Below are 22,933 nucleotides of genomic sequence, written 5' to 3'. Positions count from 1 at the left end.
GAAAAAAACCCTAACACTTTAAAAAAAAAAAAAAAAAAAAAGGCAAGAAATAATAGATTGTCTTACCACACTATCAATACTGTGAGATTCTTACCTGTTATGAGTTAAGTTACCCCTTCAGATTTGCTAAAGCAGTGATAGGTGCTGTGGTGCTTTCTCTGTTGCAATGAGCTACCATACAGGTAACTGGGAGTGCGTTCATAATCATCCATAGTGAAAATGATGATGATGAGGAAGATATTTTTAGTATAAAGTTGTATTATCAAAAGAAAACTCATTTCTTCATGTGCCATCTTTTTTATTGTAAATAAAGGCAGTAGTAAATATAAGCACTAAAGGGGGCTGCAAAGTTGTGTCCAGTGCTTAGGTTTGACAATCAAGGAAAATCCTGCAAAATATTAATTTATCGTATCATCTAAGTAGCAGGGATTTTTTAAAACTGCTTCTGTGAAGACTTCTTCATTAATATACATGAGCTGTCATATACAGAAAGGAAAATAGAGCAAACTTAACCATAGAGAAAATTAAAAATAAATTTAATGGGGGTTGGGAGGTGAGTTGGATGGGTACGCTGCAGTTTGGGAAGAAAAATGATATTTGAAGAGAAACAAATTCACAGAAGGAGCTTTCTCTAATAGTGAAGAGGAATGGTAATTATTAACAAAATATTTGATAACAGGTGGTGAATTTAAAGGGTTTTGACATTTTGAAAGAAGGCAGTATTGTACCAAAGATGCATGTTACTTCCTCCTGCAATTTTCTTCAACTTGAGAAAGTTTTATACAGAGATTTATTTATTTTTTATTGGACTGCACACCACTGTTGAAATAGGGGGAAATTATATATTTCTTTATTTGCAAACTTTTTCAAACTGCTTTCAAAGTGCTTGTACACCCCATGTACTTTCATCCAAAGTAAACATAAATATATGGTTTTGTCTTAAGTTACCTTTGTGCAAACTATAGACATTCGTTACTTAAGAAATTCAAGTCATTAACCTAAATAAATAAAAATGAATGTAAGTAGTTTTAGGAAAGCATATTTTATTTCAAGAACGTAGATTTGCAAGCTTTGGCCTTAGGTTTGTCTTTTTTGGAAGATTTATCTTAAACTTACAGATGGATTTTTTTTTTTTTTTGAGATTTAAACTGATACAAACTTTCTAAAATAATTATTTCTTCTTTCTAGGAAAAAGTAAGAAAAGGGACAAATGCAAAAATTCTCACTTGTATCCTCTGATTGAGAATCAGTTTTGTCCATGTGATAAATATAGCGCTCAGCCTGTGGGAAATTGGTCAGACTGTATTTTACCTGAGGGTAAAGTGGAAGTATTACTGGGAATGAAGATGCAAGGAGACATTAAGGAATGTGGACAAGGCTATCGTTACCAGGCCATGGCATGCTATGATCAAAATAGTCGACTTGTGGAAACATCACGATGCAACAGTCACGGTATTTAGAAGTTTCTTTTCTTTCATCAATTTATCCATCTGCTTTATTTCATTTAACGTAATATCTGTACAGGTAGAAATAGCAGATTGATATTTATTGCTAAGGCTATGTTTTATCCCAAGATACCTTCAAACACAATACACATTTTGTAAGCTTCTACAAAGATACTTTATTGCTGACTCACAAAACAGAAAACTTTATTTTTGCTGATTACTACAGAGTAATATTTAAAAGCTAAATCACAGTAAAATACCAACTAGGTGTTTTAATAAATAAAAGGCTAATGCTGTCAATTTTCCAGAAAACTGTACCTGTGAATTTGAGAATGAAACCACTTTGAAGAGTCAGATCCTCAAAAAATAAACAGAGACTGCACAGGACTATTTTAAAAAGAAAGATTTTTTTTTTTCTGTGAAATAAGCACAGATTCTTTAGATAGCTTTAATCTCCTTAAATAGCCTTATCTCTACCCTTTCTTCTTCAGTGCCTTAACAGATATGCGTTGACCTGAGTTCAACAGCACACAGTACTTTCTCTGTGTAATTCTGTCATGTGTAAATGTAGGTTGCTTAAAGACTTTATATTCTTTATATTCACATTGCTCTGGGAGGGAACACTTGCATTCCTGAAGAAGATGTATCTATAGTATTAGGATCAAAACTGGCATTTTCTGATTTTCAGTGTGCCAGAAGTGTGCTAATTTACATGACTGGAGTTTCTGTGTTCATTTGTTTTCCTGCTTGAAGTGCAAAAATTTATCTGAGCTATTGGTATGAAAAACTGGATGTTAGTCTCAATGCCATTAAAAGGTCAATGTAAGTTTAATTTGTGTATGTATTCTAATTTATATGTTAAATTAAGATAACAGAAATTTCATTTATTTACCTGAATTAAGTTAAAATAGCTAATCAAAGGAATTGAATGAGTTAAGGAGATTTTAATTATCACTATTAATTCCTGTTTAGAGCTAGGGTAAACTAGAAACTCTGAATGCATGAAGCCAAGCTCTGCCATCTTTGTGATTAAATGGAAAAGCAAGCATTTGACTTAATATCTCAAAGCAAAGCTGGAAGATAATTTTGTGAATAATTTTCTCCAATGTTTATTTTTACCCCAAGTTCTTATTTTTTTTTTAGTTGTAGTTAATTTATACTGAAGGATAAGCAACTACAATTTGTTTAAATACATCTGAATGTCAAATTTGGCTTATTTTTTCAGATAACTTTTTTCTTTTTTTTTTTTTTTTTTTTTTGATAAATCATATTTTGGAATGACTGAAAAAATACCTAGATCTTAAACTGTCATGGAACAGGAAACCTGTCTTTAAGCTCTGAGTACTTACAGTGTTCTTTAGTTATGTTCTCAGCTGTTTGCTCTTGGTGTTGAGGCCCACAGAGAATTAGGCCTTGTTTTGTTCTTTTGTATAGTCTAAAAAGACCATGCTATGCTTTCTAGGCCTGACAGGAAGTGTTTGCCAGCTTTGTGGTACCAAACAAACAAACAAACAAACAAACAAAATCAAAAAAAAGCTCTCTAATGACCAGCAGCTGTGTGAGCACAGATCTGCTTGGGCTTGGTTGTTGTCCTGAGGGAGTCAGAAAGGTCTTCAGGAAGCTGGTAGGGAAAGCTGGAAAAATCTGTGGAACAATCTGAATTGGTCAGAAGCTACCATTATAAAATGCAACATTGAAAATTTTTCCTATTTTTTTTTTGTTTGATTCTTTTCAACTTTAACTAAATGTGACCCCATGTGAGAAATTCATATTCTTTCAGCATTGAGTCCAGAGTGACCTTGGTCACTGAAACGGAGAAAATAGTAAAAGAACTGAAGTCCATGGGAAGCCAGAGTGGCTGATGGCCCAATGCCAGACTTTTGATGTTGACTTGAATAATGGGAAGGGACTCTCATTTTTTTGTGACAACAGCTGAGGGAAAACATGCAAGGGAAGCAGCAGTTGTCTGTCCAAGCGCAAATTACAGGTACTGTACACAGTAGGTAAAGTGCTGCTTTAGGTAACTTGCAAAAAGAAGTAGGAATTGTTTCTTTGCATAGAAAAGGCGTGGACTTTTCTGCTTTCGAACCTTGGCAGTGCATCTTGAGGTGCTTGCCACAGTGGTACAAAATGTCACAGGAAGTCACGTGATTGTCTGCTTCCTTTTTCGCACTAACATCATAAACCCAAAGAGAGGTAAAATATCTCACTATGTGTATAAGACTGGTGGTGAGAGACTTGGATATTCCAGACACCAAAACACTGTGGTATATAGAATTTTATGGTACACAGCTCAGGTTTCCCACCACATGTGCTTGGTTTCTTTCTGGACAGTATGCAACATCCTGCCTTTATTGCAATATTCCTCTTTGCAGCAGTGATTAATAAACATATTTGACAATATCCCTGTGTCTTTAGAATGTCTATTATAGAATAATTTGAGCTCAATGTGTTTTTCAGTAACCTTAATGATAGCTAATAGCTTAAACCAAAGCTATAAAAAATAAAAATTATTTCGTATCAAGAATCGGAGAGAAAAAGGAAGAAAAAATGGAAACAAAGCCTTTTCTCAACCATTTTTGTTTACCGTTATAACTCTTCATTGTAGCAATTTCCAGTCTAATGGATTTTATCAGTGAATGTCCACTACATTGACCACACTGACCACAATGAATAATGAAACAGTGGAAAAGCTACTGACAGAAGATTGCTATTGTACCTGCTATACCCATGGCTACCGTTTACATGCCATTAGCACTAGTAGACCCCAGAGAGACTCTTCCCCAAACATAAAATAGCTTTGATTTTTTTTTTCACAGTTCCCATTTTCCCCATTTTTTTTTTCTTACTGGAGATTTGAAGTCTCTTTTTACTCTCTTTGTAAACTGGAAAGGTTTTTGAGTCATTGCTATATTTACTCTAGATTGGAAAGCCTGAAGCCTTTGGTTTTTGTTCCTCTTTGTGTGTGTGTGTGATTTTGTATGTATTTTTATTATTCTTATTTCTTTTAAAAAAATCTTCAGGTATCTGGTTCTTTGATTTTTTTTTTTCCCTGCTTCATTACATGTTTTTGGTAGTGAAGCACAAGGCATCTATGTGTGTTTTCTCATCAGTTCTATTTGAGGGAGAGACTGCCTTTCTCTTATCCATGATGTAATGCATAGGCAGATGAAGCCTGGAATTGCTGTTGAACTAATCCTGCATTCCTTGTGCATTCTAAAATTGTTTGACAGGGATTTCAGGTGTACAGGAAATGAGTTATTTAATCTGACTCTGATGCTAAGGAATTGAACTGATGCTAAGGAATATATCGCTAAAATTATGGTTTCCTTTCCAGTAGCCTTTCTAGAACAAAAGTCTATTATTGATAGGTGTTATACATGCACATAGTACTACAGACTATTTCTAAGGCTTATCTAATTTATTGTTTGCCTTCAGCATTTTTCCAGGTTTAGCATACTTTTGCAGTTACAAAGGGGCTAGAACAGATGATATAGATGTTTTAATCTAATTTCAGTGTATGTTTGCTGCCTTTTCTGAATATCTGCTCTGTATTCATGGATTATGTTCCAATGATTTGTTTTATTTTTCTGAACATGTATAAGCTGCTGTTTTGCCAGTTAAATCTTACTTTATATCTTGCCAGTATTTATGATGTTTTTCTTGCTGTTTTCATGCCTTTGGTATATGACAGTTCTTTAGTTTGGCATCATCTCTAGATTTCAGTGTGCTGCATGTTTTTGTCTTTAAGAACAAATGTAAAAGCTTTATTATGCCAAATCAACAAGGGACTTCTGTGGTATCACAATGGTTATCCCACCTGCTAGCAAATAAAAGTGCCTTGTAGCTTCCCATCAATCTGCTTTTAGTTTTTCAAGCTAAACTTGACAGGACTCATAACTCAAGCGTGCTTGGTTTATTTTTGTAAATTCTAACATAGTCGCTTATTTCCCTGTGGAAATGGTAGCATTGAATTTTTCACTAATTTTATACCTAGCACAAGGTAGAGTAAGGTTTGTCTGCTATGTTGTCTGCTTTGTTCAGAAATCTGTTTTACTGTTAGTTCTTGTGAATTTTTTATTTCTTTTCCAAGTAGTACAGTATGTAATCACAAATGGGATATGATTTTGCAAATTAGCTTGGACTAGAAAAGAAATCAAGGTGATTATTTAAGGGAAATGTTTTTTGTGTAGTGCCCAACTTTTACTTGAACTTCTGTTATCTCATGACATTATGAGATAGGAAATGGGGGTAATTGTACTTCTTCACCTGTGACAACATCCTCTAAATCTGACAAGAAGGGAAAACTATACCCACACTGATGTTATTAACATATCATGGAATATGTCATGTGATATACTGAAATGACACAAGAAACTCAAATTGCAAGACTGTCAAAAGTTTTATGTAAATACTGCCGGGTAAATTTATGAAGCCATGAATAGGTTTCTGTTACCAGTCATGCTGTTTTGAGTGGGAGGAATCAGAAGACAGACCTGCTGTGCAATGCCAAAAAATTCATAAGCTGTTTGTTTTGAAAAATGTTGTGTGTTTCTAATCACAGTTCAGTTGACTTCCTCAGAAAAGAAAAGGTGAATAGGAACAGAAGAGTAAATACTTCAGAGATCTTTTTACTGCTTGACACATCTAATTTCAAAATGTTTGAGAAGAGGTAACTAACAGTTTCAAAGAAACTGAGGAGCTAAAGGAAAGGCGCAACACAAGGAAGGCCCCTAATTTTGTAAGAGGTTTCATGCAATAATATTCACGATTTTGAGTGTAGCTATAAAATCACAAGTATGAATAGATTTCTCAATAACTCTGGAGTGACCATAACTCTAAAATAAGGAAAGGCAAAATGTGGTTAAATCTGTTGTTACTGCTAGGTGTGAACACTGGAGGGGCAGGGGGCAGAGTCCTTCCGAATGTGGTCCTTAGATTTCAGTAGCTTAACAAGTACTTCAGAACAAATCCTAAACTAACAGCTGTAAATAGACTTAAGTTTCAGCTGCAGAATGAAAAGATGCTTTTTCTTATTTTGTTTTTATGTTTTTTTCCCAGTATTATATATGCCTAATATTTTGATTTTTCTTTTTCTTTCCAAACTTGAGCTACATTTATTGATAAATAGATAAATACCATTCAGCAGCCATTTAAAGTACTCTGCCTTTGTTATTTTTCAGCCATATCAGTTCTGCAATGTGTGGGCAGGAGCTAACAGCTGACTCTTTTCAACAAATGTGGCAGTGTCAGATCAAAGTGTTAACTGACCTGTTGTTTACCTGTTTTCCTTGGTGGAAGATGTGTGAACTGCCCTTTCTTTGGTTTCTGCTTTGTTTCATTACTACCTAGGTAATTTTACTGGAGAAATACAAAAACACACAGTTCACTTGATACTCACATGTAAGGTTGTTTATTTTTCCCATCAGAAAAGCAGCAGGTTTCATAGCTTTATCCGTGTCATCACTAATATTCTGGAGCTCTGTGGGTAGTGACAGGTATCTGCCAACAATCTGTTCTGACGTATTTGTGGAAAAAAAAAATCGAAACAGAGTCTCTGCATGGTCCCTTTAAAGTGTATTTTGGAATTTTCATGACAACAAAATCAGAAGCACACCACTGTCATGCTTATGAACTATACTGTTTACAATATTTAGTTTTCCTCCATCATACCAATTGTAAATCATGACCCACATAAGCTGGGAGGTGGTTATATATGTGTGTGTGCAGCAAAGGCAAACACAGTAGCATGGCAGACAGATGCAGTGTTTTTATATAGGTCGTATTACCCTTCTTAATTCATGTCAGTTTACTGCTAAGACCTTAGGCACAGTCAACCAGTCCAGGATAGTTTGTCTGCTGCCTTATTAGTGTGAGATTATTTCCCCCTTTAGCATTAATTAAATGAGATGCATTGATTTGTGCTGACTCTACAAAGCCCTCCATGGCTACAAGGCTTGTGCAGGGGATTAGAGAGGAATATCTGCGTATCAGTGAATACTTTTACAACAGCTGCTGGGAGTATCAATGTGAATCGAGGAATTTTGTATTTAATTGCTTATGTGTGTAATAGTAAACTCTCATAGGTTGTAAGTGTCTGTGTTGTCTAAGATAACAGTTAGAACTTGCTGTATCTAGTTGTATTAGGACTTTTTTAAAATCTTCTTTTACACTTTCGGTATTCTAACCCAAAGTTATGCAAATTTACCAACAAAAGATGACAGTGTTAAAATTTAATTGAGATTTTCTGTTGAGTGTTTATTCTAAAATAGATGTATTTCCCATAGGAGTTTCTAATACAGTATGGTAATAGGCTTATGTTCTCAAAGTGGTATTAGGATACTTTGCTATTTCATAGCCTGTATCTCTTCTAAGATTTTTTTATTTTTTTTATAATAGATGCCATATTTGTCCATCCTATTGTGTATTCTCTTGGAATACACTTGTGCCTGTTGCCCTGCACTAGCATAGTGCACTATGCCTCTGCACTATGGTGCCATGACATCTGCTCTGTCGATGACACATCAGTCATGACGCAGTCACCCATCAACCCAAAGAGCTGTGTTTGGTTCAGCAGAGACAGAACTGCTGATGAAGAATATGGTTAAGTATTAACAATTGCTCTCAGATTTTGAGCCTTTGAAGGACAATCCTGGAAAAAAAAAAAACAAAAAACAATTTGGAGTCCCATCTATTTTTCCATGGCTAGGCAGAAATATGAATAGTCTCAAGAAATGCATATATATATTCTGTTACAAGTGAAATACAAAGAATTGTTGTTTTGTTTTATTTTGTTTATCCTGGAAGATGAGATCCTAGGACTTTGTATTTCCTTGAAAAAAATATCTTACAGAACATAACCATTACTCTGACTGTGTTTTTTTCTTGGAAACATAGCATGACATTTTATTCATAAAAGCAGGAGTAGAACTCTGTCAGTTCTAAGGACAAAAGAGTTCATGTAAACATTAAGATGCTCTTTATGTCTGCGCCCTTCAACCCAAGTAGTGGGTCTGTTCTTATACATTGCAGGTGTGGTTTGTGGGGGGAAAACTGGAATCTTACATCCACCTATTTAACCTGCTTGGTCATTAGACTAAGCACGAAGTCCATTAAAGTCCTCCATTATACATTATCCATCACATCTGTTAATGACTTTGTTCTAGGAGTCCAGATTTTATAGCCAATTAGCAATGGACAGTAAACCTTTCCTTTTAATAATGATTTCAATTGATACACCTAGTAGTTTAAGGCATTTGTTAACTCGTGGTTCAGTAATAAATATTTAATGATAGAACAGCCACAATCTCATTCACAAAAGACAACTGCCCATTTCACAGCCTGGTGAAGTCCAGCTGATAAGAGCTGAAATAATTGAGAAATAACTGCAGTGGGAAAAAGAATAGACCTTAGGAGATGGACGTCTCTTTCCCATACCCTTCTGGACCATGCTGACACACGGCTCTGTACCAGAGTATCCCAAGATCTCATCTCTTCAACAACCCTGGTATGTTGTGAAGAGAAGGAAGAGCTGCAGGCAGTGTGCAGTGTTTTTTGTCAGGAGGAGGAAAACCAGCAGGCAAAACATGACACGCTGGTGTCCAGTGAACTTATCTTTAGTCTTACAGTGTTGGCTTGCTATTTCACTGTCCCTCTCTCATTTTCTTACTTTCCTTTCCTGTTTTTCTTCACATCCACTTCGCTGCTGTCATTCTCTTTCCTTCTCTCTGCATCTATCGTGTTTCTGCTTCAGTAATTTCTTGCTTGTTCTTTAAACCTCAACGCGCTATCATGCCACTTGCCGCAGTTGTATTACGCACTCTGTACATGTGATATAATGGTGTGATATTCCACCATGCGGACATCCTGACCGTCCCCGGGCTTTAGTGAACTGTTTCTTTGAGAAGCATTTACAATGTCTAGCACAAGGGGCACTCTTTCAAGGATGATTAAATCAGTGGAAACAAGACTGAAAATTGAAAAAAGGCCCATTCATGTCCTTTTCACATCAGAAGCTATGTACTGCATCACCAGTCTCATTTGCATGTAATCGTTGTTTTTTATGTTTCTGTGTTTTCAGTGTATTTGTCCTGTATCACAGTATGCCCTCTTCTCACTTGCTAAAATGTTTACAGCATAGGCAAACTTTACAAATATGAAAGTACCTGAAATATAATAAAAACAGGACAACAACAAAACAGCATATTTTTTTTCAAAGTTCCTGAACATCTGCTTTCTTTGATTCTCAGGGTGATTGCTATGAATTTCTGGAGATTATAATCCTTAATCATCCTGAAATTTTAAGATATGTTGATATCAGATGCACAGAAAGGCATCTGAGGTGATGAAATGCTTCTCTGAAGCAGTTTCTCAATAGTGGCATTAGAAGAGTAGTAAATGGAATAGGATCTGTCATTTGCAACAAGTAACTTTTAAAATCCAGATATCTTTCTTGGCTAGGGAAATATCTGCAAGCAATTTGAAGTCTGCTTCTGCCTAGCTTCCAAGGGAGTCCAGTGGCACAGCTAAATGCTAAATAGACTTTTGAGTGAAGTTGAAATAGCGAGGTGCCTGAGAGGAAGAAAAGATGCCAAGAAATTAATATGCCAAAAACTTTTTAATGTCAGATATAACAGAGGTCTTGTCATTTTCATTCTACTCGTCATTTTCATTCTACTCTATCACCTACAGAAACCAAATTAGATGCTACAGTCTTTTTATTATTTCCCTTGGCCCTCTGTTTTTTATTGTGGGAATGTTCTCAATGGTTTCACTCTGGTCAGGAGATACCTTAGTAGGCTCTTGAGGGCATTGCAGTCTGTTTGTGCATCACCGAGGTATTGCTTTTGGCAGGATGTCTATTTCTTTTCCCCTCTTTCTTTTTCTCTTCCTATGTAATGTATCTCTTTACAGTTCTCTTGACTATTTTTAAGCCATTTATTTTTCTCTTCCTTCCCCTTGTCTTTTTTTGCCCTTTCCTCCATTCCCCCTTAGTCTCTCTCTTCTCTTGTCTCCTTTGTTGTTTTGACCATCATAGAATGATAGAATATCGTATGTTGGAAGGGATCATCGACTTCAACTCCTAGATCCACACAGGACCACCCAGAAATCAAACCGTATGTTTCAGAGTGTTGTCCAAATGCTTCTTGAAATTTGGCAGGCCTGCTGCTGTGACCACTTCCTGTTCCAGTGCCCAGCCACTCTCTCAGTGAAGAACCTTTCCATAACATTCACCCTGAACCTCTCCTGTTGCAGCTTCATGACATTTCATTGGGCCCTATCCCTGGTCACCAGTTAGAAGAGATTATCAGCACCTGCCCCTTGTGAGGAAGCTGTAGGCTGCCATGAGGACTCCCCTCAGTCTCCTCTTCTCCAGGCTGAATGAACAGGGACCTCAGCTGCTCCTCATACGTCTTCTCCTCTAGACCTTTTGCCATCTTCATAGCCTTCCTTTGGATGCTTTCTAATAGTTTTATGTTCTTATGCTGTGGAGCCCAAAACTGCACATGTTAACTGAGGTGAGGCCGCATGAACGCAGAGCAGAGCGGGGCAATCACTTCCATTGACCTGCTAGCAATGCTGTGCCTGATGCACCCCAGGGTACGGTTGGCCCTCCTGGCTGCCAGGGCACACTGCTGGCTCATATTCAACTTGCTGTCAACCAGCAGCCCCAGACCCCTTTCTGCAGGGTTTCTCTCCAGCCTCTCGTCCCGGGTTTGTGGGTATAATCAAGGATTATCCCATCAACCAACACTTGTTAAACAAGCATTTGTTCTTGTTAAATTTCATACACTTTGTGATTACCCAGCGCTCTACTCTGTCAAGATCTCTCTACAGTGGAGAGAGTCATCAGATCTTCCTAATGTAGTTACATCCACCAACTTACTTAGTATGTGTTCAAACCCTACATCCAGATCATTCATTGAAGAGAACTGTCCCTAAAATGGAGCCCTGGGGAACCCCACTAGTGACTGGTCACCAGCCAGATGTAACCTCATTTACTATAACCCTTTGAGCCCAAACTGTCAGTCAATCGTTCACTGTGATGGTATGGTTCCATTTGATATTTTGTAGCATCAGTTGACCTACAGTTCAATGTTAATTAAAATGTTTCCTTTGACTTGCTTATAATACAATAAATTTGATACCTCATGTTAGCAAGATTTTATCTTGTTAACTTAAAATCTTGTTAAAATTTTCACTAACATTCTCATTATCTTAAAAAAAAAAAAAAAAAGTCTTTATTGTCCTTGTTTGGATCAACTGAAAGAAAATAAAGCAAAATAGTTTATAATTTGTCAATAATTTTAGTTATGTATGTCTCACACAGGCTCCATTTGGCAGGCATAGTTATCTAAGTCCCAAAATACTGTGATAACGTAGAGAAGATCATCTTATATGACTGTGACAGACTGGGAAGATCTCTTTGAGATGGATTAAAATAGCTTTTAGAAAGCTATTAACATAGCTTTTAATTTAAATTAAAGTTTAAAATAGCTCAGAGGTTTATGGCAAATCTTTAAAACAAAGTTTTCCTGAATCAGCCTGTACTTGTCAAAGTTCTCTACTTAAGGGTGTACAATATATTTAAAGCAGCCTTAATTTGTTTCTTCCAGACATTAATTACAGAGACAGAAATTTAATGAATGCTAAATGGCATAATTGTGTTATAGGAGACAGGTTTTTCCAGCTAAAAAAAATTGAGAAGTTATGTTGAAAGAAAATGTGGCATATCGGAATCTCAAGCAAACTTATAAACAGTAAAATCTTCTGAGAGTTCCATCAGACAATAAATATCGCTATTTTTTTTTCTTTTAGTTGTTTCTTTTAACTTTGCTGTTATTGTACATTTTCGTTCAGTATTTTGTTAATGGTATGTGCAGATGATTTTGTATAGCATCTAAGACTTGTTGAGTGCTCATTTTTGGTGAGGATAGAGTTTGATATTTATGAAGTCAAAGTTCAGTGTAGAAAAGGGCTTTGAGATCAGGTACATCTGATTTCTGACTAACTCAGAGGTGTTGGGTAAGATGAAATGTAATCAATTTTACATCTACTACTGCAGGGCAGTCTATGTCACCTCTTCTGGTGCACAATGATATGATTTTCAAAAATATATTTTGTCTGACACAGTGTACCTTTCATACAATATCACTGAGCTGGTCAATCAAATGATGAGGAATATTTAATGAACATGCTTGTAATTCCAGCTAATAGCATTCTAGCCATATTAAGGAAGATACATTTAATGAACAGTAGTTCTGCGGTACTCAAATTCAAGATGTGCTCTGTATATTTATTTAACTATGTAAAATTTCCAAACAGACGAGAGCTATCTGGAATAAAACCATTATCTGAATTTGGCTATAAAATATTCCAAATGTTACTGTATGTTTAACAGAAATAACTCTTATGTTTTTGTGTTTAACACAAATTGATGGAAGCAGTTAAAAATAGGTATATAGAAAAGAAATCTTTTAAGTGTTTTGATTTTTTACATTACATGTGATTGTTTGATATTGGCTGCTTTCAGAAGAGACAATAACTTTACAGAGAAGTACAGGTTAAAAACATAAAGGTGCTAACACCAGCTGTGATGAAAATGACAGTGCTTGCTTTCAAGAGAAAAAAAAAAAAATCAGGATATGTGAGAAACATTTGAAACTATGCCAATCATTTGAAAATGATCTTACCCATGTATGTATTAATTTTGCAACTGTGTTCATCAAAGATTTTAATTCACTTCTATATGCACTGATCTTTTTAATCTTTAAAGTTAACATTTGCCAACAGTAAATATGTTCAAGAACTGATCCAGGAAAGGGGAGGGGAGAGTTCATACAGGTTTAGGATATAGTTGTAGTAAAAATGCAATGAAGGCCAGCTTATTCTTTGAGGCCTTATAGCTTCTGCCATAAATATTAGCATAAATGGCACACATTGTAGAGCTATGGCATATGTTGCTTTTGAGAGAAAGACATTTTCACTTGCTCAGTGAATTGAGGCTTCATGTTACTCCCTGCAGACTATGTCCTACCCCTTTCCAGCCTCTCAGGACTGATGACTTATCCAAACCAAACAGCTGCTTGTCTATTCAGGGCTATTATTCAGTGTGCTGCTGGGGGCAGATGGTTGTTAATCGGCAGATCGTTAATGTGGCAGACCATTCTCTTTTTCTAGCCTTAGAAAGGTCACAAGGTGTTAAGTTCCCTCTCTCCAGGCTGATAAGATGCATAACTTTTGATTCAGTTGGATTTTTTATGTATAACTACAATTGACTTACTGTATTCAGTGATGGAAGGAGCTTTTAATTAAATATTTTTCATTCAAAAAAGTATTGTTTTTGTGGTATAAGAATGATAAAATGAGATGGGTTAGTGTCAATTACACTGTGGCTGTCAGAAAGTTTGAGTGCTGAAATCTGGTGAGTGTGAATCATAATCAGATAAGAGTGAGGATGCTCAGCTGTTATTCTATCACAGTCTCCAGCTATATGTGTCAATTTTCTGCAGAATTTAATTTAGCCCTAATGATGAAGAAATCTCTCTATTTGCACAATCCTGTCAAGTCAAACTTTGGACAATCTAAATGAACTAGACGAGGGCTTCAGGGAGTAGTGGCAGAGTGACATGCTGAGGAGGTTTTACTTTCTTTTCCATTCACGCAGGTTATATTGAGGAAGCCTGTATTATTCCATGTCCCTCAGACTGCAAGCTCAGCGAGTGGTCCAATTGGTCTCGCTGTAGTAAATCATGTGGGAGTGGGGTAAAGGTTCGGTCTAAATGGCTCCGTGAAAAACCCTACAATGGTGGAAGACCCTGTCCCAAGCTAGATCACGTCAATCAGGTAATTTTATTCATATTAACATTATTGATACAGCTTTTTCCATACCTCAGGTAACCCTTTCAACTGTATTGGGTTTTGATGCAGAAAAACTACACAGCATATGGGGCAGATGCAGACAGAAGGAGATGGCTTAAATTTCCCCTGTCAGTGTAGGATCTGCTTTCACTATTTAATCCTCTGCAAGAGTTTAGCACATTATCTGAAGTGTAGATTGGAGACAGTAAAACAATCTTAAATGCAGATTGTGACAACCAGGTTTCTGGAGATACTCTCTTACAATGGTTAAAGTATGTCTGATTACAGATGCAAAAACTGCTAAGATTCTTAGTGATGTTCTTCAGCCATCTTAGATCAGAAAAATAATAAAAAATTTTCAAACACTCTGAGTGTTGTCTCAGTATCCTTTAGGGTGTTTTAATCAAGCTGGAGCTTGACCTTCCAGCTACACTTGCACTGGCACTTGCAGTTCCAGTGAGGAATGTGCTTTTGCAGTCAATATCCCAGTTGTCCCACTAACCACGCTTGATTTTCCAGTACAGCACAGTCAGGCTGCACAAACTGGATCATCTTCAAATGAAACTAAGCCAGGAGACATGATCCCAGAGCACACTAGGAGTGCTTTGAGCAGTAATGAGCATTTAGTCCATGGGACCAAATTTAGCACTAATCCAAGTTAAACCTCTGAAGCTTGTTTTTGCTCCTGTTTGCTTGAAGAGCTTTAGAAAGAAAAAACTACCTTTTCAATTAACTTACACTTTTCAAAGTTGATTTATATTCATATTACTGTTGAATTTAATTTACTTTGCCGAGACATATTGAACAACCACATGATCTTCTTTGTAAATATTCAAAGATTGGAAAAACTTGTGCTGTCAATTTACATTTGAATAAAATGCATGTACTTAATATTATCCTATTGACATTTTGCTGGCATAGACTGAAATGGCTTGTTGATCTATTTTTTTACTTTAGGGAATGTAATTATTTCTAATTTAGAAAATAATAAGTGTTAAACTGCAACTAATAAAATAAGTTTGTGATCTACTTTAACAGAAAAGAAACTAGGAGGAGGGTTGCTGGATTTGGGTTAGTGTGTAAAAATGTTTTAAAATAGGAGGAATGTGTTTCAATAGGAACAAATCATAGTCCATACAATAGTCTTTTCCCTTCTTTAATATTCGTATAGTACATAATAGCCTGGTATTTTTTCTGCATCGAAGGTGATGCCTCTCGAGGATCGAGGTTTTGCCTCTTATATGCAACACCATTGCCCTCTACTGGTACTTTGACTCGAATCTGATTGTTGCAATGTTACTTGGTGCTTACCAAATAATAATAGATGATTCAAAATGTAATTATTGTAAAATTAAATTGAAATACAGTACTTCATGAGAAGAGAGTCCTGCAGATAATGTACTAACATCAAAAAGTTTAGAGGCTATATCTTTCAATTTTAAATACATTCACAGTCAGTTTTTAAGTCAGGACATCTCAGAAATGTGTGGAGGAGAATATGCCTGCATTCTAATGACCAAGGAATTGTGAGTTAGTTAATTAATCCAAATCTGATCCACCATTCATTCATTTGGAAAACTAGTGGCACTGCAGAATATTTATTTCAATTATTAAATGTAATTCGTTTTATATATGTGTGTATATATATATAACATGCTTACTTGCACACATACAAAACATAATGGTTAGACTGGGTCTTTGCTGGCTCAAAAACCTGGGAGATGATGTACAGAGGGGCTACACTTGTAGGCAGAGATCTAAGAATACAACCTCTGAGGAAAGACTGCAACATGTAGTCTAGCCCACAGAAGAGAAGACGGGAGGGGACACGCAGGCAGTCTGCAAGCATGTACATAAAAGGCTGTTGTAAAGGAAGAGGAAATAATCCATTTTCCATGGCCATCGTGGATAGGATAAAAAGTGGTAGGCTTTGAACGCTGCAAGCAGATTTGGGTTAAGCCTTGGGAAAAGTTTTTAATGGTAAGGCTAGTGAAACATGGGAATAAAGTGCTTAAGATGTCTGTCAAATTTTAAGAACAGGTTACTCAACATCTGTCAGGGCTGACATCTGTATTTTCAGCGGGGACTGAACACAGTGAATGCTAGATGTCTTACATCGCCTGTGTTCTCGTGTCCACTCCTGGGCCACACATACCAGGGTGGCTCCCAAACCACTCTCCAGCTGAATGCAGCTTGCTCTCTACCTGCTTCACTAGGCTAAAAGTCATCATAATTACAATAATACTATAGTCAGGATTCTTATAGGATTGTATCGATGACTTTCAGAGGATTTCAATTGAAGAGGCTAATCTGAGGTTGTTAGAGGAAATAACAAGGATAAGTGCATCCCTAACTTCATTGGCTCCAGGCATTATTTGCTCCATTATCCAGCAGATGGGTATGCAATCCTTGTGCTAACCAACTGTCATGGCCTGCAGTCATAGTTACAGAATGCAGGTAGGGTCCAAGTAATATCACTAAATGCAATGCAATATACAGTTCTGCTTTGGCTTTTTGGTGAGAAATCCAATGTTTATGTTACTGGAAGAGCTGATGAATATGCAGGTTTTATGTATTTCTTCTTATAAGAAGAATTCTCATTTCTTCTTATATATTTCACTTATCAACGTGAGATGTATAGAGACATTTCCCTAAACTAAGGCTTCCCTATTTTCATTTTGGAAATTCTTTAAAAGAATAAATACAGTGCTACTTTTCATGGTACTACAAGTTGTGCACTGAGTCTGGTAGTTTGCTTAATATGCATTTACACCACTGATCTTTACATCTGAGTTAATGCCTACATAGACATCCCAAATGTGCTGGCTATTCTGGTTTTGTTGGGCATAGGCACAGTGTTATAACAGATTCTCTGCACATTCGTTGTTCCAGGGATTTTTTTTTTGTGACTTCAGGTTAACTAAAAAACTATCAAACCATCAGTGCCCTTTTTCCATCAAAACAGTGTCCTGGAAAGAAATTAAGGACTTATTCAAGACAACGTCTTAGTTGCAGTAAGTGCACTAGTTGTGCATGAGGATTTTATCTCACCATAGAGAAACTGGATTCCACACTGTGTGAAGAGTTGATGCTCATAGTAGGCAAAAAAAAAAAAAAAAAAAAAAAAGTTTTGGACAAACTTCTTTGTTTTTTGCTTGAGAGAAGTCATAGAATATTGTCTGTAATAAAAACGAAATGAATACTATCTAAATACCTATGTTTCACTCTAATCATTCTTTCTTTTTATCTTTCATTTTTCTTTTGGGTTCATGACAATACTTTCTTCAGGCTCAGGTAAGAGATTCTAAAATAGACAGATAACCTTAACACGTACTTCCTGATTGTGCTTCACTGTTTACATTGTCTACCTTTTTTTGTAATGTATCATTAAGAAAACGTATGAAAAACATATATAAATTAACAAGATACTATTTCAAGTCTGTATTCAAATATATGCATAATGCTAATGCTAGAACACAAAATATATTAGAGTGACTTGAGGTGGTTAGAAATGAGCTGATATATATTGATATCATTTACCTTAAGCTCACCTCTCCTTAAAAATACAAAACAAAAAAAAAAGAGAGAGGTTACCATAAATAAATAAATACATACATAAATAAATAAAACAGAGTTTATATGTAAATCATGTTGATGTTTCCGGTAGAAATGATACAGCATGAGTTTAGAGAAAATCAGGGAATCTGTCATTGGATGACTTCTTGACTTTTGACTTTTTTTTTTGTTCCTGTAGCTTTGTATCAAATACTTTATCTGTATTATTATTACAGCCTCCAGATTAGCAACTTTTGTAGATGCCAAATTACATTTGTTATTCTTATTAAAAAAAACATTAATTTTTTTCTTCTTGTATCTCAGCATGATCACCGTTGCATATTTATCTTGCTTGTGTGCAACAAAACTGACACTCGCTGTGTATTCCAGGTATATGAGGTGGTGCCATGCCACAGTGACTGCAGCCAGTACATATGGGTTACTGAGCCCTGGAGCGTCTGCAAGGTGACCAATGTGGACTTAAAAGAGAACTGTGGAGAAGGTGTTCAAACAAGGAAAGTCAGGTAAAACAATATTGTTCCTCCTTCAATTTAAAGAACCTTCTCTTTCAGTCATGGCTGTATTTAATTTGATGTAATTCTGAATCTTGTATAGCGTTAAGTTTGTCCATGGTATACTGGGCCAGAACCCTGGCTCATGTAAATCAGCAACCTTCAGTGAGTGCAGTAGAACTCAGTATACTGGTTTTGAATACAGACTTTGATTTCTAGTTTATAAACTAATGTACATGGTACTTCTTACACTGCTACAAACACTGCAATGTACAATTTTAGTGCTTTTCTAAGTCCAGAATGGCTCTCTTTCTATATGAAACTATGATTCAGGAAAAAACAAACAAAACACTTTCTAAGTACATATACATTCAGGAATAATAATTATGCTTATTACAGGAAGGAGTGGCAAAAGTGAATAAAATGAAATAAGAATCCATAAATTTTCCATTGTTTACTGATCTGTTGAACGTGATCTAAGCATCTTGTATGCTTGCTCATCATCTTAGAGCTGTAATCAAAGTCTAATTAAAATTAGTCTCACATGTTATGGCACACAGCAGGTAAAGCAGTAGATTTTGTGGTTTTGAGTGTTTTTTTGTTGTTGTTTTGTTTTATGACTAACTGCAACACAGCACACAATTTGAGGTTATATATTTGAATAATAAAGCATAATATGAATTCCATGTTGAAGGTCCCAAATGGGAGGTATACGCAGTGAACTGCTAAATGTTCTCTTTTTTCCTGCCACAAATACTTAGGAACTGGCACATTCACAAGATTTTGTTCAAGATAACAACGTTTCTTCAGTGTAAATATTAACTTCGAGAGGGTCGTAGTCTTAATATTTGCTTGACCGACATTAGACTGCACAATTCTTCTCATGCAATAGCATCTAAATAGATTCCCATATTCAAAATACTCCAGTATGAAAAATCAGAATTAATCAGTTTTTATGCTGAAAAAATAGACTTCAAAACTATCATCAAAAATGAAGACATACAGAGATTTCATCCCTCTGGGACTAAAAACCTCTAAATTTTCATTTATCATCGCATAATGCCATCAGAGTACTAACTCCATGAAGGAAATATATGCTCATGCTGTATCTCATGTTCACCTTAAAAAAGAGAATGTTTAAAAATATAGTTTACTCTGATAATATATTTGATAGTAAAAAAATGTAGTCAAATGGAAGAAACTAAGAATATTTCTATGAATGTGAAAGGCATCATATTGACTGGAGCTTTTCCCTGGGTAATAAGTGTAAGCATCCTTAATTTGAATGATCTTAGTCACATATTAATTGGTCCTCTGCTGTCAGGTGACAGGAATAAGTTATCAGTAGGTTTGTTTACACTGAAAATACTGTGGAATGAAGACTCATCTTTTTCAGTTCTACAAAAGTGAGCATAGTTGGTTCTGATCTTAATGGGCTTCCAGCTGCTGATTTAATATAATGGTAATTGAAAAGCATATGTGTAAATTAATGATTAACACTAAGAATATACAATAAAAGTTTTAATATTCTTAGATATGAAATTATTCGTTGAAGCATTCTCAAAATATTTTTAAATTATACATGATTCACATTATTCTGACTTAGTAAGTAAGTTAACGTCAAGTAAATCACTTGCCCAGAAACTCTCAGAAAATAATTGACAAGAAATGTGTAAATTCAGTGCATTTTGTCATATGGCTGTCATCTGTAAAAAAAAAAAAAAAAAAAAAAAAAAGGATTATTTTTGTCTCTTCAGCTTTGCTTGAATATTCATAGATTAATACCTAATTCTGTTACTTCAATTACTTGATTATTATGTGCTGACAAAATGTTAAAAAGCTTCAGAATCCTGTGGTTTACAGTAACTGTACAAAATCCATGGCAAATGCAGTTTATGTGCAGTTCTTTTTTCCAGGTGCATGCTAAACACTGTGGATGGTCCTTCTGACACTGTGGAGGACTATCTGTGTGATCCTGAAGAGATGCCACTTGGTGCTAGAAAATGTATCTTACCTTGTCCTGAAGACTGTGTCATGTCTGAATGGGGATCGTGGTCTCGATGTTCTTTGGTAAATGTACCATTCAGTGTAACGTTTATGGTTTTAGAAGGATGCTTTAAAAATATATGAATTACTGTGCAAAGATGCTGAATTGAGCAGTGATGAGTACATATGTAAATACTTATATTTACTGTCATCTTTAGGATCATTGATACTTGGTTGCAAATGAACTGTGCCAGTATCTTTCATTCAGTGAAGCTGTTCCCAAAAAGTGCCTCTTACTAAATAAAAATGTCATAAATGGGCATTCTTCAGTGTAGGGTAGGTTCTGTGTGGTGGAATAGCTTCAGCAATAGCTTGTGTCTAGCTGTGATCCCCTCCGTAGCAGGAGAGTATAGTCAATGTGCTAAAAATGTCACTATCCTGTAAAGAGCAAAGTCTGTAGATTAGCACTGACCACAAAAAAGATAATCCTGGGTCTCCCCTTCCCTTTCTGTGAGGAATCTCCAAGGGGAAAAAAAAAAAAGGGGGGGGGGGGGGGGGGGCGTGGTTCAGGACCTCTGAGTATTCAGACTGGTGCACTGTAATACAACGTTTGGAAAGTGAGCATCTGAATATCCAATTTATGAATGAAATAATTTCAAAGCATTGTTAGTGAAATATGAACTAATTAGGAAAATACCAAGGTGTTATCCAATTAGAGTATATTTTACCTTGGGTGGTACTAAGGTGAAACAGCAGACTAAATTCCCTCTGAAATAACAAGGAAATATTTTCTTATAGGCAACAACATGAACCCATTATTTTACATTTTCATTCTGTGAAGATACTTGAAAGGTTGTTACAATATTGCATCTGAACCCTGAAAAGGCATCAGGGTTCTGAAATATCAAAGCTCTTTCCAATTTCTCTTTCAAGCCATGCAATGGAAGCAATGTCCGTGAAAGGTCAGCTGAATCGCTGAGACAACCAGATGAAGGAAAGTCTTGCCCTGCTGCCACTGAGACAGAAGTCTGCACTTTGAACAAAAACTGCTACCACTATGACTACAATGTGACAGGTATTTGGGTCTCATGATGTAGTGACAGCTTAGGACTATGACTAAGTTCCATTCACCTTACAGGATGGATTTTTCAGCTTTCCATTCTTATCCAGAGTGAGCCGTGGGGCTTGTGCTAAGAACTGATCCACTTTATTTGATTCAGACAAAATATTATTGGAGACTTTGCAACGTGGGTGTAGTGTCCATGCTGTAACTGCAGGAAATCAATTTCTGTTATTGTTTTGTGATTTTCTCAAAAATCACATTTCCATGCAGATCAAACCAAATATGAACTTTTCAGGAAGGCATCATTGTACTTTCCATTTGTAGTAACAGTGTCTGCTTCCAAAAATGTGTAACAGCTGGCCTCCATGAGCATTTACATGTGTAAAAGTTGCCATGAGGACTATTTCAGGACATCAGAATTAGAATTAAATGGAAAAGTGAATCATTACGAGTTTTATCTAAAATTTCTGCTGCCCTAATGAATTTCTTATTTGCAGACTGGAGCACATGTCAGCTCAGTGAGAAGGCTGTCTGTGGTAATGGTATTAAGACACGGATGCTCGACTGTGTTCGCAGTGATGGCAAATCAGTTGACCTGAAGTACTGTGAAGAGGTGAGTGGGTACCTGTGAGTAAGCTCCTTTCTAGTGGTACTAATTAATGCTGAGCCGTCTAAGTTATACAGCACGTAACCCATCATCACCAGATGTTTCACAAAGCTATTCATGGATTGTTAAGTACCTCTGAAATGAACAGTGCCATCAACAGTGATTTTTATACAATTTCCTTTTAAGTGCCTCCATGAAGGTATGCTAATTATTATGTCCTGAAGGAAATGACTTAGAAACAATAATTAATAAAGTAGAATAAAGGTAATAAATCTTAATCAGAACACTAATCATCATTCTAATTTGATACAATTTCTGCATGGAGCTTTGGACAGCTGCCAGTATCAATCATTTACTCAACGTGTTGGAAAATATTTCTCACATGCCATTCGGCAGCTGGGCTGAATGTTAACTTCTTGTATCCAGCTGTGCAATGTGAAAGGTACCCAAGCTAGTGTGAAAAAATGTGCAGCATGAATGAAATATTAATGAAATAGAAGCATATATGGAGAGGTAATCAGCAGATAGGAACCCTTACATTTTGAAAGACTGATTTTGCAAATGTTCAAATTATCTTCATATTTTACAGGATGGTTTTTATGGTATTTTGTGCATCAATCTTAATGTTTTTAGTCACATGGAGATAGTAATATGAAGGAAAAGGGGAAAACAACGCAAGTCTTACCTGTGTTTCTTGATGTAAAATTAACTGAAATTGCGTTGGCTACCATTCCCCCACCACCCAGACATCAGAAACAAAATCACTTGCAATGGGGGGCTAAGGTGGAGTGCCTTCCACAGCAGCTTTGGTGCAGACACCTCTTCTGTTGGACCTTCCTGGCTAGTAGCTGCTCTTCAGAACGTGCCTGTAGAGAAAGGAGTCTTGTCAGAAGCAGAGGGAGTC

General features: G+C 36.0%; 2 protein-coding genes across 5 annotated transcripts in view; one reads left to right on the top strand and one right to left on the bottom strand.

The window, feature by feature from the left end:
- Positions 1-22,933, bottom strand: part of TMEM106B (transmembrane protein 106B) — a 1,075,577-nt gene that overhangs the window by 299,952 nt on the left and 752,692 nt on the right. The gene's annotated exons all lie outside the window — the stretch shown is intronic.
- The window catches only part of THSD7A (thrombospondin type 1 domain containing 7A), a 281,954-nt gene that overhangs the window by 235,426 nt on the left and 23,595 nt on the right, over positions 1-22,933 (top strand). For all 3 annotated transcript variants that reach the window (XM_035545385.2, XM_050709225.1, XM_050709226.1), the window contains 6 exons: positions 1,189-1,452; positions 14,113-14,291; positions 18,252-18,385; positions 20,290-20,443; positions 21,293-21,434; positions 21,920-22,035. In XM_035545385.2, coding sequence (XP_035401278.1) covers positions 1,189-1,452; positions 14,113-14,291; positions 18,252-18,385; positions 20,290-20,443; positions 21,293-21,434; positions 21,920-22,035 — 989 coding nt within the window. The remainder of the gene's footprint in view (positions 1-1,188; positions 1,453-14,112; positions 14,292-18,251; positions 18,386-20,289; positions 20,444-21,292; positions 21,435-21,919; positions 22,036-22,933) is intronic.

Source organism: Cygnus atratus, chromosome 2 (assembly GCF_013377495.2).
Source record: "Cygnus atratus isolate AKBS03 ecotype Queensland, Australia chromosome 2, CAtr_DNAZoo_HiC_assembly, whole genome shotgun sequence".
Classification (NCBI taxonomy): Eukaryota; Metazoa; Chordata; class Aves; order Anseriformes; family Anatidae; genus Cygnus; species Cygnus atratus.
The sequence above is the reverse complement of the archived record's forward strand: the minus strand, read 5'-3'. Positions and strand labels throughout refer to the sequence as shown.